Source organism: Ovis canadensis, chromosome 22 (genome assembly GCF_042477335.2).
Source record: "Ovis canadensis isolate MfBH-ARS-UI-01 breed Bighorn chromosome 22, ARS-UI_OviCan_v2, whole genome shotgun sequence".
In the NCBI taxonomy this organism is placed as follows: domain Eukaryota; kingdom Metazoa; phylum Chordata; class Mammalia; order Artiodactyla; family Bovidae; genus Ovis; species Ovis canadensis.
The window spans coordinates 57,075,974-57,091,409 of NC_091266.1; the positions used below are offsets into that span (position 1 = coordinate 57,075,974).

Genomic DNA, 15,436 nt, shown 5'->3' on the forward strand with positions numbered 1-15,436 from the left:
TCATTATTATGTTTAAGGAAAGCTGTGACGTTTCATTTGCTGTGCTCAATCCGTGTCTTCTGGGCAGTACTGGTACAGGGCACTTAATACTGCTCATACTTATGTAAGGAACGCGTTACTTAACAGTTATTCTAAAATCATCTACATAAAAATAGCTGCCAAAAAACATGGCCATCAAAGGTAATGTGTGGACCTTAAGGAAATCCGATTCAAATAAACCAACTGTAAAACAAAATTTTTGAGACAGGCAGAAAATCTCAAAACTAGGTAACAGGTGACATCAAATTATCGTTAAATTGGAAAGCATGGTAATGATATTGTGGATATGTTAAGAAAGAGAAAAAAATCCTTCTCTCTTAGAAACACATATTTAGTACAAGTATAATGACATGATATCTGAAATTTGCTTTAAATAATCTGTGGGAGGAGGGGAGGGGGGAATATCTCATCCCATTGAAGCTGCTATAACAAAATATCATAGACTGAGTGACTTATTAACAACAGAAATATATTCCTGGTAGTTCTGGGGCTGGGAAGTCCAAGATCAAGGTGCCAACAGAAATGATGTCCAGTGAAGCTTTCTGGTTCATCTTTTCTACATATCCTCACATGGCAGAAGGGGCAAGGGATCTCTCTGTGGTCTCTTCTATAAAGGCACTAGAATCCCATTCACGATCCCATCCATCTTCATGACCTAACCACCTCCCAAAAGCCCTCCCTCCATATAGGACTTAACATATGAACTCTGGGGGGGAGACACATTCAGTCCACTGAAGGAAGCAAGGAAAACTGATGAAACAAGATTGACAAAATGTTAACAACTTTTGAAGTCTGGTGATTAGTATATGAAGCTCATTATAATGTTCTCTCTATATCTGTGAAATCTTCCTAATAAACATCCTTAAAAGGAGAAAACAATCTCTACACACAAAATATAATAAAATTTTTATTAAACCTATTTCCAACCACAGGAAAACATTTTACAGGCAAATAATATGTTTCAATTATAAGAAGAACCTGAGTACCATCAGAAGGATCTTTATGTTAAGGGCACTTACCTTCGCCATCCTCGGTCTATGAGATCCTGATAATCCTGCACAGTCATTGAATGTGCCCACATGCCTGAAAAATAAGTGCCATGTTCATAACAACGGGTGGAACTTTTTACTTTTCTAAATTCAAAGCATTATTTTTAAAGTGTGAATACTGAAGCAAAAAAAATCCAGCTCACACTGAAGAAATCAAAGTCTGCACATACTTCGTACTTTTTAGTTTAACACAATACACAACACAAACGAAACACATGATGTATTTTACCTCAATTTTAAAAATAAAACACAGAAAGTGACCACATGCACTTAAGAATGAGTCAATAGTCTCTGTGACATCATAAATTTAAGACCACACTGCAAATTACATCACACCTTTATGCCATAATAATGACCCCAATAGTTTAATAAGCTGGTCTCTTCAGAAGAACTAGAAAGCAGATGTTTTCTTGTGCATATAAATTCTCCTTATTTTAATTGGCTTACAGCATAGTCTCACACACTGAAAATAAGACAAAAGTATACATACAGCAATATTCCTTTTAAGCATAAAAAAATGAAAGTAATCCAAATGCCTTTGAACAGAAAAGTGATTACAGACACTAATTTGTTATCAACATGATGAAAAAAATTATGCAACCATAAAAAAATGAAGCGTTTGAGAAAACACTGAATTAATGGTAAAGAAAAATGAATTTTGCTCTTGGAAACAGTAAACCCATCAAAAGTATGGAAAGACAGAGATAGGCTTGACAGAACAGGATGTAGTGAGAAAAGCAAGGGCATAAATACAACAGAAATGTCAGAAGCCTGGGTGGTGTTCATCAACACCAACAAGTTACTCTATGAGGCTCAATTTCCTCATCTGTAAAATGGAAATAATAAAATCTTCCTACCTAATAGGTGGAGTGCCCTATAGTAAAGATTATTATTAAAATTAAAAACAAGATGATAGAAGTGATAAGAAATTTACAGGCATCTCTTTAGGTGAAATGGAAACCCACTCCAGTACTCTTGCCTGGAGAATCCCATGGAGGGAGGAGCCTGGTAGGCTCCACAGCGTAGCAAAGAGTCAGACACGACTAAGCAACTTCACTTCACTTTAGGTGAAAAGGGTGAAAGTAGGTTTTCTTCCATAAAACTAAACAAAGGACATCTATATTAATCGATTTTCTCTTACTAAAATTACTAGGAAAATAGTTAAAGACCAGTATTAATTTTAGACATGTATAAAATAAATTATCATTACATACGGGATTCCCTGGTAGCTCAGCTGGTAAAGAATCCGCCTGCAATTCAGGAGACCCGGGTCCGATTCCTGGGTCGGCAAGATCAGCTGGAAAAAGGATAGGCTACCCACTCCAGTATTCTTGGGTTTCCCTGGCAGCTGGTAAAGACACCGCCTGCAATGCGGGAGACCCGGGTTTGATTCCTGGACTGGGAAAATCCCCTGGATTAGGGAACGGCTACCGACTCCAGTACTCTGGCCAGGAGAATTGCATAGACTGTATTGTTATAATATATAATAAATCTATATTATAATCTATACTATAAATTTCTTATATATTATAATCATAACACTAAAATTTGAAACAGAGAAGAAATCTCTAAGACCCTAAGGCAGCCACTGTCACCGTAGGGGTTTTCCCTCCCTGGGCTGTAATCATCTCACCTGTTAATTTGCATCCTCCTTATTTCCTCCGTTTAACCCAAGACTATTTTCACTTTAACTCATCTTTATAACTCATCTTTATACCTGTCGCTAATAACTGCGTTATACTGCATTCTACCGCCTCTCACCCACAAGAAGTTAATCGACATTTAATTTTTAAAAGTTATTACACATTTTTAATTAATGAGTACACGGACACACCATCATCACCCAAATCACTGCCCCAGGGCAGGACAAAACATTATTTTTTTTTTTTAAATACGGAAACCACCCAAATTTAAGTCTCCATGGATATCCCATTTCCCACAATGCTAGATTATTCTTTAAAATAAGTGTATATACTTTTGCCAAAGCATGACACTGCAGGAAATAAACACGACGTTCCGTTTACAAACGAACAAAAATCCTTCCAAAAGAAACTTGAATCACGGGAGGGAGCACTGTAGGCTGGCTCTGTCGTGGTCACCGAGGTGGGTGGAGAAATGACAAGCACCTGGTACCATTTCCAAGCACAACAGTACTAACAGGGGCCCCTCGCGAGCAGCGACTACCGTCAGTTTCTTGTATATTTTTCCAGAGACATTTTATGCACGGATATCCACGCACGTGTGTTTTCCACACACACAGCTGTCTACACAGACAGCAGCCGACGCTCACTGTCCCGCAGCCCCGCGTCCTGCGCTGACCACCGGGGACACCCCGACAGCAGCATCTGAAATCACAGGTCAGCCCTGTAACTGACCACGCCACAGCGCTCCTCGACAGGCGGGTACTTAACGGTCTCCCACTGACGAGGCACACCTGTTTCCACACTTGGCTCCTGCGAGACACACATTATCTCTCAAGTCCGACCGCCTGTGTGAAAAATGAGCCTCTAGAAGCTTCCCTGCTCCACTAGGGGTGAGATCCGTTTTCAAATTCTGACAGCCACGGCACTCGGGGCGAACCGCATTCCGTGTTCCGCATTCGCTCCACAAGGGCCGGAGGGCGCAGGGGCTACGCCTGGGCCGGAGCCTGGACACGACCCTCCAGCCACTCGACCCGAGACGCCGCGACCCCCCGAGGACACCCGCCCGCCGCCGAGCCACCGGCGCCCTTCCCTGCCCACCAGCCCGGCCCGCTCACCATTGGAGCGACTGCCCGACTCGTTCTTGCAGTAGCCGCAGCGGTAGAAGTCCTCGCCCTCGAAATATTCCACGATGCTGGGCGAAAGCGCGGCCCAGGACGCCATGGCCCCAGCCCCTCAAACGCGAGGCGCGGCCCAGCCCAACCAAACCCAACCCCAACGCCGCCGCCGCCACCCCACAATGCACCGCGCCGCCCGGGCGCCAGCAGGCCGAGCCTTGCCGGGAGCGCCCTCGGCGCTGAAGCCGCCTGCGCCATCTTGACCGAGGGCAGCCTTCCACTATTTCCGCTCTTTCTCCGAAAGAGACCGCCATCTCGGTAAGGGTGAAACCGAGAGACAGAATGTGAAGGGCAACGGTCTGGGAAGAAACGCGTGGGGAAGGGAAGCGGGAGCTGGGAAGTGCGGCCTGGGTGCTGCCCCCCGCGAGGGCCCGGCCTGGAGCGCGGCGGGCGGTGTCGGGGTTTGGACGCCAGGCGGCCGCGCCGACCTCGCTGGCCCGACCACTCACCGCAGGACGCCTTGCCCTCCTCCGAGTCGCAGTAGCCGCAGCGGTAGCCGGCCTTGAGTCCCTTGTACTCCACCATCGAGGCCATGGCTGCCTCCAGGTTCGCGCGGGCCGGCCACGCCTCTCGGCGCCCCGGGGCCGACCTCGGCGGAACGCGGGGGCCCGCGGCGCGGAGGAGTGGAGAGCGAGGCTGGTGCGGCGGGCCCCAGCGCCTAGGGGCCCCCCGTCGGTGTTGGGTCCGGGGGCTTCCCGGGTGAGCGTGGGTTGTAGCGGTGCCCCCGCCCCGGGACCCCGAGTTCGAGCCAGCCCTTTGCAGTTTACTCCATCACCGATCCTCCCCACGACTGCAGGTTGTCAGCCGCAGTTGACACATAAGGAAACTGAGGCACAGAGGTTGTGATCATTGTTTCTAGATCCTGCAGATCTCGGTTTAAAAGTTAACATCTCAGACTGTTCTCGCCAGACTGTCCTCGCCAATTCTAGCGTCTTCTAAACTAGCTGCTGCTGCTAAGTCGCTTCAGTCGTGTCCGACTCTGTGCGACCCCATAGACGGCAGCCCACCAGGCTCCGCCGTCCCTGGGATTCTCCAGGCAAGAACACTGGAGTGGGTTGCCATTTCCTTCTCCAGTGCATGAAAGTGAAAGTGAAGTCGCTCAGTCGTGTCCAACTCTTCGCAACCCCATGGACTGCAGCCTACCAAGCTCCTCTGCCCATGAGATTTTCCAGGCAAGAGTACTGGAGTGGATTGCCATAGCGGGTACTTACTAAATATCCCCTAGGTTGGAGTACACATGTAGGTGTTCTGTGGATTGGCGGGGTAGGCGAATTGAACACTTCCCTCTTTTAAAGAAGACAAATGTCAGAGCCAGTTCCTGTCTTGTGCCCAGTGCCACCGTATCTTGCAACTTTCAAACAGAAGCTGAAAGTCAGATTTTTTTTTTCCTTAGTACAGCTTTTTTTTTTTTTTTTTTACTTAGTACAGCTTTTAAATGTTATTTTAAAAGAACTTTTTAACTGTACAGGCCAAACACAGCATGTATATAGGCTGAATTCAGGGCACCCTTCTCCAGTTTGCAGCCACTATTTTAAAGGGGATTTTTCAAAGAGAAACGATCCAGGAGTAAAGTATAGAAATGAGTGACTGCTTCCAATGAAGTAGTATTCCTTAGTCTTTAACTCTGTATAGGCAAATAATTTAAACCAGTCTGTCCTTATGTTTTCCCCCTGTTGGTAATAAAGTTGATCATCTTTTTACAATGTTTAAAAAGGTGAAATCATGAAACTTGAAGAAACAGGTAAACTTTTGAAGTCAGTTTCAACATTCTCGACCCCAAGGCCCACTGTGCTGGCTATGTGCCTGTAAAGACGTCACATTGCTAAGCATCACCTGTGCCTCACACAATGAGAAAAAGCCTAAGGATAGCTATGTAGCATGCAGGAAGACCCTAGCTTTATCCAGCTCCTCCCAACTTCTTAGATTTAAAGGCTCCTTACTAGATCTCAGTACCCATGTTCTTAAACACGGACCTTGTCCATCTTATTACAGCAGATGTGATTATTTCTTGTCCTTTCCTGGACTACACAGGAAACAAAGGCCAGAGAGGCCATATAACTTGCCCAAGATCATACAACTAGTAAAATACAAATAGGAGGAAAAGGTGATTTTTAAAAAATTAATTGAAGAAGAAAAGAGATCGACAAATACTAGGTTTGGACTTGTGTCACACAAGAGACCCAGGTTCAATCCCTGGGTCCGGAAGATCCCTGGAGGATGAAATGGCAACCCACTCCAGTATTCTTGCCTGGAAAATCCCACGGATGGAGGAGCCTGGTAGGCTACAGTCCCTGAGGTTGCAGAGTCAGACACAACTGAGCGACTTCACTAGACACAAAGTTTTCATCTTTCAGGCCCCAATGAGAAAAACAATGCAAAGTTTCATTTAGTTTCCATCTTGGGGCAGAGGTTTGGGGAATTGGAAGAGGGCACTATTAGAATGTCCTTTTATTTATGAAACTGCCAATTACAGATAGCTGTCTTTGTTTATAACTTTCATACTTGACAATAAAATGCTGACAACACTAGCATGTTTGGTTCCATTAACAGTTTACATAAACTTGAATGTGAAATTGAGTTTACAAAACTTCAGTGTGAGGTTCGATCCGATCCCAGGCACTAATGATGTAAAGGACTCTGCATGGTGATAGACCCATGATTCTTGCATTAAAGTGAAATGTGGGACTTCACTGGTGGTGCAGTGGTTAAGAATCCACCTGCCTGTGCAGGGCACACAGGTTCAATCCTTCATCCACATGCCATGGGGCAATGAAGCCCATGTGCCACAACTGCTGAGGCTCTCTAGAGCCTGAGAGCCACCTGCGTGCCCTGGAGTCCGTGCTCTGCAACAAGAGAAGTCGCTGCAATGAGAAGCCCGTGCATCACAACTAGAGTAGCCACTGCTCTCCAGAACTAGAGAAAACCCTGAACAGCAGCAAAGACCCAGCACAGCCAAAATAAAAGTTAACTGATTTAACTAAAATTAAAAAAAAAAAGTGAAATGTGTTTCTTTGAATAAAGTGTTTTGTAGATAGCAAGTTTGGGAGGGGTGTGCAGTTAAATACAGAGAAGAGGGACATGCTAGGAAAGAGCTGTGTTATGAGCAGAGGCAAGGAGCTAGATACGGGCACCAAGTGTCTTAGGTAAGGGTGGGATCCTAGAAGACACTTTCCTCTGTGGGGCACTCACTGCCAGGAGACCTCAGATTAGACCCCTTCTCTCCTCTGTCTAGATGTTTCTGCTCCAGTCAGTATTCTTGCCTGGAGAATTCCATGGACAGAGGAGCCTGGCAGGCTGCAGTCCATAGGGTCACACAGTCAGACACGACTGAAGCAACTTAGCATACATACACGTACGCACTGGTAGCCACTAGCCACATGTCCCTACTGAGCACCTAAAATGTGAATAGTGTGACAGGGAAACAACTTTTATTTAAATTCATGTGGATTTTAAAATTGAGGCAGTACAGACAAGCAGGATAAATGCCCCAAAACCAAAAACCTGCATGTAGGCGTATGATGTTCAAACTGCAGAAAATCTTCAAAACGGATTCTCAAAGACAAAAAGAAATCTTTGAGCCAGAGAGAGGAAAAATTTTCATCTGTAGAGGAGCAAGGATAAAAATTACATCAGTCTTCTTGTTAGAAACCATGCAAGCAAGAAGAAAGGGAAGTGAAATATTTCAATTATTAAAAAAAACCACCAGCCTAGAGTTCTGTATCCAGCACAATTATCCTTCAAATGTGAAAGAGAAGACTTTCTCAAAGAAAAACGGAGGGCATTTGTCACCACTAGATCTGATTTGCAAGAAATGTTTAAGAAATTCTCCAGAAAGACAGAAAATATTACAGGTCAGAAACTCAGACCTACTTTTAAAAGAGCATTAGAGAAGGAATAGTGGAGAGGTAAAATCAATTTTTAATCTTTCAAAATCTTAGTTGATCTGACAACAGGTTTTTAGTTAATAATACAGGGTGCAAGCTTACAGATAAGTGAAATGAGTGATAGCAGTGTTTTAAGGGATGGGAGGCAGGAACTACAAGGGCCTCCTTCATAGCTTAGTTGGTAAAGAATCCACCTGCAATGCAGGAGACCAGGGTTTGATTCCTGCAGGAAGATCCCCTGGAGAAGGAAATGGCAACCCACTCCAGTATTCCTGCCTGGAGAATCCCATTGACAGAGGAGGCTGGCGGGCTACAGTCCATGGGGTCACAAGAGTCGGACACAACTTAGTGACTAAACCACGACCAGCTAGGAACTGTGAATCCTGTTATAAAAAAGTTCCTGCACTGCCTGTGTAGTAGCTGTTTGAAAAAGAACTTGGATTAGTTGTAAATATATTCTGCAAACTCAAGCACATATCATTGTTACGCTGAGAGAGGAGAAAAAATAGAATCATAAAATGTTTAATACCAGATACAGCAAAATACAACAAGGATGACAAGATGGTTGGATGGCATCCCCAACTTGATGGACATGAATTTGAGCAAGCTCTGGGAGTTGGTGATGGAAGGGAAGCCTGGCGTGCTGCAGTCCATGAGGCTGCAAAGAGTCAGGTACAACTGAGTGGCTGAACTGAAGGCAAAGTAAGAGTGGAAGACAAAAGTAAGGTAAAGCAAGAGCAACAAGTAGAAAACAGCAACAGATATGGTAGATACTAATCCAGTTATATCAATGATCACTTTAAACACCAATGGTCTAAATACAGCAATTAAAAAAGACAGACTGGATAGAAAATGAGACCCAACGTTATCTACAGGAAATGCCACTTTAAAAACAGATTAAAGGGACAGAGAAAGATAAACTAATAAAATACTTTCATGACTTGATGTTTGAAATTCTTTCATATTTTTTCATCATAAAATTCCCATATTTACTTTTTTAACTCATTTACTACTGAATGAGTTGGAGACTATGGTTTCAAGCACATCTCTACAAACACTACATTTTAGAAGGGGTTGGTTTTATTTCTTCTGAACAAAAAGCCAGGTTGTAATTAATCACTGTATTTTCTCTTCACTTTTTTCTTTCCTTTTTAAGAACTAGAGACATCATAATGGGCTACATGAGGACTTAGAATGGATGACGCTCACATGTATGGTGAAGGGTATCGTGATGTGACTATGCCCAGTCATTTTCATTAATGTTATTTCAACATTGGTGTCTTTTCTGCTTCTTCAGTGACCAGTTATGAACATATTAATAATTAAATAGTATATGACCAGAAGTATATTAAACAGTATCAAAGCTCAAAACTTCATTGCAGCAACAGTATTTAGGTGAGTGACAGCCAGCCAAGTAATAATGAGACCACGCCACTTGCCCACCTGCATACTTGTCCAACCTCCTCCTGCTACTGTGAATGTGCCTACAGTATCCACTCCAGGGTACTCCACCGACCACAATTCCATTGCCATCGACGGGACACAATATATATTCCGAAAGGAGAACGATGCTCCTGTTACCTCGAAAGATGCTTTCTCTAACTGCCCTAAACTGGGACACTTCTCTGTGTAAAACAGGCCCTTCCACTTTCTGTCTGTGGCCGTTTACCCTAGCTCTCCCTAAAGCTCCTGTCCTGCCAAGCAGATGCTGTCTCCACCTACCACCTCACAGTAGTTTCAATCTAGGATAGTGATGACACACACAAAAAGCCTGTGACTGCTTCTGGTTGCCCTAGAAATCAGACCAAGGCATCCCAAAGGGTCAACAGTAAGTAGCTGAAAAGTCTGCAAGAGGGCCAGAAACTTTCATGGTTGGAAAACAGGAATTTGCAGAATTGAGAATGGGAGATTAGAGCTGAGAGAAGAGGACACGAAGAGAGGAAGAGTGAAGAGCAGAGATGTTGCTCATAAAGCTAGCGATTGATAGGGCAATGGCTGAGGCAGAAGACACCAAAGATAAACAGCCTGGGGCCCTAGGAACAGCGGAAGTAACCAGTGATGTTCAGAGGAGAAGGTACAATGGGGGGCTGAGGAAGGAGCAGCTGGCAGTGCAGACCCAACCCTCCCAGCCTCCTTTGGTGACCGACTCAGAATGGTTGGCTCTGAGTGCAGAAGAACAGTAGGTATTACCGTCCTTGCTTTTTGAGTAAAGGCAGGAGAGTATCATTTGTGCGGGGATGGGTGCAGCACAGGAGAGAAGGCGTGATCTGGAGTCACCCAGACACATCCCACCTCTGAAACAGACTGTGGGGTCACCCAGACACATCCCGCCTCTGAAACAGACTGTGGGACTCTAACAAGTCCCTGAACCTCTCTTCACCTCAGTCCACTTGGCCGTGAAATGGGGGAGAATGAGGCTGTTTGGAAGACTAAGTAAAGGAATCTATTTCCGTTCTTAGTACTATGCCGAGAGTATGATAAACTCTAGAATGTTGCTATGGAGATAATATAAGAATTGCTTAACAAAAAATATGAAAGCAGAAATGAGTCTTTGAGAAATTAAATAGCAAATAGTGTGTTTTTTTTTTTCTAGTTCTGTGTTATAAAATCCTTCTCTTTTGCTAAGAGAAGTTAGAAAAACAATATTTACAACCCAGATTGCTACACAGAGAACCCTGTTTGCTAACTGAGCAGGTTAAGAAGCAAGGTCTTGAGGATGCCTAAATATGATTGTGCTCTGTCATCAGTGGATAAAGTCTCTGCTTTATTTTTCTGCATTAAATTAAAAACAACCCTTTCTTGCTGTCAGATTGTTTTATTATCTATTTAAAATGTAAATCTTTCACAAGATTAATAAAATGTTATAGTTAGTGGTTATTGGAAATTAATGATAGCTTATAGATTGAATTTATTGTTCATCACCTCATGCATAAGTGAACTTAAAATGGACTTAACTTTGAAAACTCAACTTCTCATCAAAGGCAAGTTCTCTGTTCTACTAACAATATACACCATGGTTTGTGGAAGTTGAAACCGTAACTCAGCTTCTCCTCTGGTAAATATACTATTGACAGCTTCAACCTCAGACACAATTTGGCTCTTTGTTTATGCTTTTACCAAAGAGCATTTCTTCCTTAATTCAAGAAAAGAAAAAAATTAAACATATCATAGAGCCCTGCCTATTGACACACAGAAACACCTTTTGCTACATATTAAAAGTGAGTCCCCAAATCAACTCACATTACCTTTCTACCAGAGTATGTTTCCCAAAACCTTCCTCCAAGTCTTAGTATAATTTCTCTTTTTGCTCTTCTAGATTGGCCTGGGCCAAAAATATTCAAGACCCTCGGATTGCAGTAGGTTCCCACTCCCCATTAGAAAAGAAGATTAAGGTGAGGAAATACGTTTACGTGAACATTGGAGCCAGTCATAAAATCATAAAAATGTGCCACCAGGTAAAAAGGGCCCAGGAATTTCAAGGGAGCGTGCTCTGCTTGTACTGTTTGATTCACTGAGCACCAGTGGTGCTGGCTGGACAGCAGTGAAGAAAAGAAACACCCTGCCCTCGTAAGGGTTTAGTCCAGTGAGGGATGCGAACATTAAACAGATAGTGGCTGCAGACTGTGAGAGGTGTCATGAAAGGAATTTTGTTTTATTTGAATGAGTTTATAGGTCTGAAGGAGTGACACTTAGGCTAAAAACCTAAAAACTATAATATATACATATGTGCCCTAGTGAGAGTTGCTATATTTTGTGTTTGGGAGTATGTAGAGGAAGAATGCCTGAAAAGACTCAGATGGGGAAGCTTTTGTGGAACAGAAGAGTCAGTGTGGCTGCAGCAGAGGGAGCAAGGAGTCCACCTGGGAGACTCGTTTGGAGCCGTAATCAGGAACCAGTTTACGGATGCCATCCTGGACTCTGTGAATTTTCTCCCAAAGCAGTAAGATGCTGTCCCAGGTTTCTGTGCAGGAAAAGTGGTGTGTGCAGATTTATGTAACACAAGAGATCATGCTGGCTGCTGTGTGACTGGTCTGATGGGGCTGGAGACAGAGGGAGAGAAGTGGATTCAGGGAAGCTAATCAGAGGCTGCTGCCCTCTAGGGTGGGGGCATTTTGAAGTTAGAAGGGGCAGATCTGAGGGGAAGACTGAAGGAAGCACTGTGACGGAAGAGACACGTGGGGCTGTGAAGTAGGCGTATCCAGGTGAAGCAGAGGTGAGTGCCCCGACTGTCTCTCTCACCCCTCACTCCCACTCCAGTGCCGGACGCACACGGTACATCACTTGTTTTATGATCAAGACTGTCTTGGTCCGAGGAAGCCCGAGTGTGACTGTGCTCCGTCCTTAGTTGAGTTTCTCGGCTACACTTTCCTCCATTACATGTAGAAGGCAGCCAGCAAAGCAGTTGGGGTGGCCGTGACGTGGGAAGAGGATGAGGGACCTTTCAGTTACTTGGGACATTCGGCTAATGGCTGGAGCAGTGCAGGGGCCCAGCATAGCCTTAGTCACATGCCCTCAGCTACAGCCTGGAAGTAAAGTATTCTAAGGAGCAGAGAGCGGTCCCCTCTGGAGAATGCTGCTGAGAGGCCCATGTGACCCAGACGAGAGCAGGCTCAAACAAGGGAGTGGGGGGAGGATGGAAGCCAAACTTCAGTGGTAACTGCTTCAAGTTACACAGCGAAGGGGAGCAAAAGAGGGGATGGGCCGTAGAGGAAGTGTTTTCCTTTTTAGTTTTAAGATGATATATACTCAAGCATAATGTTATGCTGATCGATTGATCCAGTAGACAGGAAATTTTGAAGCAGGGAAGGGAATTTGATGGTTGTAAACTGAAGTTCTCGAAGCTCAACAAACAGAGGTGGAAGAACTGACATCTATTTTTCGCCTGCTCTGGGCCTTCATCACTGCACGCGGGCTTCCTAGTTGCGGCGAGCAGGGGCTACGCTTGTTGCAGTGCACGGACTTCTCATTGTGGTGGCTTCTCTTGTTGCACAGCACAGACTCTAGGGCGCACGGGCTTAGCTGCCCCACAGCATGTGGGGGTCTTCCCAGACCAGGGATCGAACCTGTGTCCCCTGCTTTGGCAGACGGATTCATAACCACTGGACCACCGGCAAAGTCCCAGAACTGGCTTTTGATAGGTGAAAGGGCAGGAAGGCAGAGTCCAGGATAGATGCATGGGGTTGTTCCTGCAGTGGGAGGAGTTCCTGAGGGCCTGCTTCTGGTTTTTCAGGGATGTGAGGGAATGCAGGGGGAGGGGAGGGGAGGGGAGGGGGCTTGAAGAGGAAGACAGGAGACAGTTACAAGCCCTAACCGGGCCATAGTGTGAGGGTGCCAGGCGGGGCTGTGGCTGTGTGAGAACTGTGCCATGGCCCGTATAGAGACTAAAGCACAGCCAACTGAAAAGAGCTCTCATACTTCCCTTGACAAGAGTTTAGGTGGTGTCCATTCTTCAGAGGTGAGGAAGTTGCTAGCCCAAAAGACTCAACAGGAGAATGAAAGACTCGATCAACTTAAGGCCGTGTCTTTTGACTTCCGGTTCGCCCAAGCAGAGGCATACTACTATCAGCGCTACCAGGAAATGCTGGAAAAAGCATGCAAGCACAAAATGGTTCCAGAAGAGGAAATTAGAACAGAGGAAAAGGAAAGGAGACCACAAAGCGAGAAAAAAGAAGACGCTAAAAAATGGCGCTATTTAGTGTCCGACAGAGAGCTGAACCAGGTACAGAAACACATACACCGAGCCGAACAAGCCAGAGGCCTCAGAGACCGCAATTATCAACTGCTCCCTCAAAGCATCTCAAGTGAAATTCCTTCCCACGAAGTATTAAACCTGAAGAAGGATGTTTCAACTGAAAACATCCAGAAAACACACAAAGCTAAGGCCAAGCAGTACAGAGTGGCCTGGGCAAAGAAACAGATAAAGGGACATCAAGACCGAATGATTCGAGGGAGAGAACTCACGGAGCAAAGAAATGATCAACGACGTGCTCAAAAAATACCTGCACAAGCTCCCCCTTTCCTGAAACCTCGAGTGAAGAAAAAGGAAGTAAAAGAATATGAATGGGTCACCGCCTATCCCATTGTCCAGCCTTATGCGGAAGCACTTTTAGAAGTGACCATTCTGATGGAAAAGTCCAAAAAAGAGAGTAAAATTGGAAAACCACTCCGAAGAGAGCTCTTGAGTATACCATCATTTTTGAGAAGTCAACTACAAAAACATAAAGTTTAAATTATTTTCTAGATTATTGTATTTCTTTTTCAGGTGAGCATACCTCCATAGATGTTGGTGCAGTAAAATCTAATATCTTCTAATATTGTTTCTAAATGCATCACACTGGAAAAAAAAGAGGTTAAACCCCAAGCTCAGCATTACCAGTGTTTCAGCTCTCTGTATAGCTAACCCAAAACCTTGTGAATTAAAACCACCACCATTTTATTTTATCTCAGTTCTGTAGCAGGCATTCCAGCAGAGCTCAGCTGGGCCATTTTTCTGCCCCCATGTAGCGCCACTGGCAATGCTTGGAAACATTCAGGTGATGGCTGGGCTAGTCCGTAGGTCCCAGATGGCTTAGCATGGATAGCTAGAAGGCTGAACCTAGCTGGTCCCTCTCCTTGGCTTCCCTCCCCAGGTAGTTTAAGGGCCATGTAGTAGTTGGACTTATTACCTGGTGATTCAGAGCTCCAGGAAGCTTATGACCTAGCCCCAGAAGTCCCAGAACATCACTTCTGCTTATCCTACTAATCAAAGAAGCCACCACAGCCTACATTCAAGGGGGAAGAAGCAGACTTTTTGTCTCAAAAAAGCATGGGCTTTTTTATTTCTACCTACCACTCCAAACCTCTAAAGTCTGTCACATACCTCTATTCTTTATTATACTTTTCATTTTTCTTTTATGTGAACACTGCTCATAGGAACAAATATTTTTATACAAAGAATCCTGCAATTCCGCAGCTTCTGCATTGACCTTGACTAAAGAACCCTGGGCTCCCTCTCTAAAGACAGAGAGTGTAAAAGTTAGAATTATGATGCAGACAACACACTGTCTTGGGTTTTCCAGTGCACCTAAAATTTAATTGGTTATCATGTACCTGGGCCCAGGGCTTCCCTGATGGCTAGTTGGTAAAGAATTTGCCTGCCAACGCAGGGACATGGGTTCAGTCTCTGGGTCAGGAAGATCCTCTGGAGTAGGAAATGGCAACTCAATTCAGTATTCTTGCCTGGGACATCCCATGGAGCCTGGCAGGCTAGTCCATGAGGTCACAAAAGAGTTGGACGTGACTTAGTGACTAAACAACAACCTGGGTCTAAACCCTAGACCTGCCCAGAGACTCTAGAGCATAGCCCCTTAAGGGGCTTACAGTCTATTAGGGGAAGAGAACAGCACATGAAATAAAACAAAGCTATGTCCAATTCTATGGTATAAAAAGGTATACTGACCATAAGGACTAGAGGAGGGTAGCAATTAGTGGGGGATATGGGGTGTGAGAATGCGTTTTGGATGACAACTCCTTGGGTGGGCAGAACAGGAGAAACTCAACACATGCCTGCCTCCTGCCAGCCACCCGTCAGCACAGGAATGAGGCACAGACTCACTCAATTCCCCTGGGGGATCTCCACTGGAAACAAACAGAAGGCAATGGCACCC

At 44.8% G+C, this 15,436-nt stretch overlaps 2 protein-coding genes across 7 annotated transcripts in view; one reads left to right on the forward strand and one right to left on the reverse strand.

Annotated features, from left to right (window-relative positions):
* Window positions 1–5,172, reverse strand: part of ATE1 (arginyltransferase 1) — a 162,814-nt gene extending 157,642 nt beyond the window's left edge. For 3 of the 6 annotated variants that reach the window (XM_069566747.1, XM_069566746.1, XM_069566743.1), the window contains exons 1-2: window positions 4,356–5,172; window positions 1,059–1,122 (exon numbers count right to left, since the gene is read on the reverse strand). In XM_069566747.1, the coding sequence (XP_069422848.1) occupies window positions 1,059–1,122; window positions 4,356–4,440 (149 nt within the window). In that variant the 5' untranslated portion in view covers window positions 4,441–5,172. Of the gene's footprint in view, window positions 1–1,058; window positions 1,123–3,846 lie in introns of all 6 variants that reach the window. The other 3 variants (XM_069566745.1, XM_069566744.1, XM_069566742.1) reach the window with 1 other exon arrangement.
* The window catches only part of LOC138427652 (uncharacterized), a 116,552-nt gene extending 102,533 nt beyond the window's left edge, over window positions 1–14,019 (forward strand). Inside the window, exons 3-6 of the mRNA XM_069567426.1 lie at window positions 3,349–3,445; window positions 3,627–4,164; window positions 11,107–11,245; window positions 13,219–14,019. Coding sequence (XP_069423527.1) covers window positions 3,349–3,445; window positions 3,627–4,164; window positions 11,107–11,245; window positions 13,219–14,019 — 1,575 coding nt within the window. The remainder of the gene's footprint in view (window positions 1–3,348; window positions 3,446–3,626; window positions 4,165–11,106; window positions 11,246–13,218) is intronic.
* The last annotated feature ends 1,417 nt before the right edge of the window (window positions 14,020–15,436 follow it).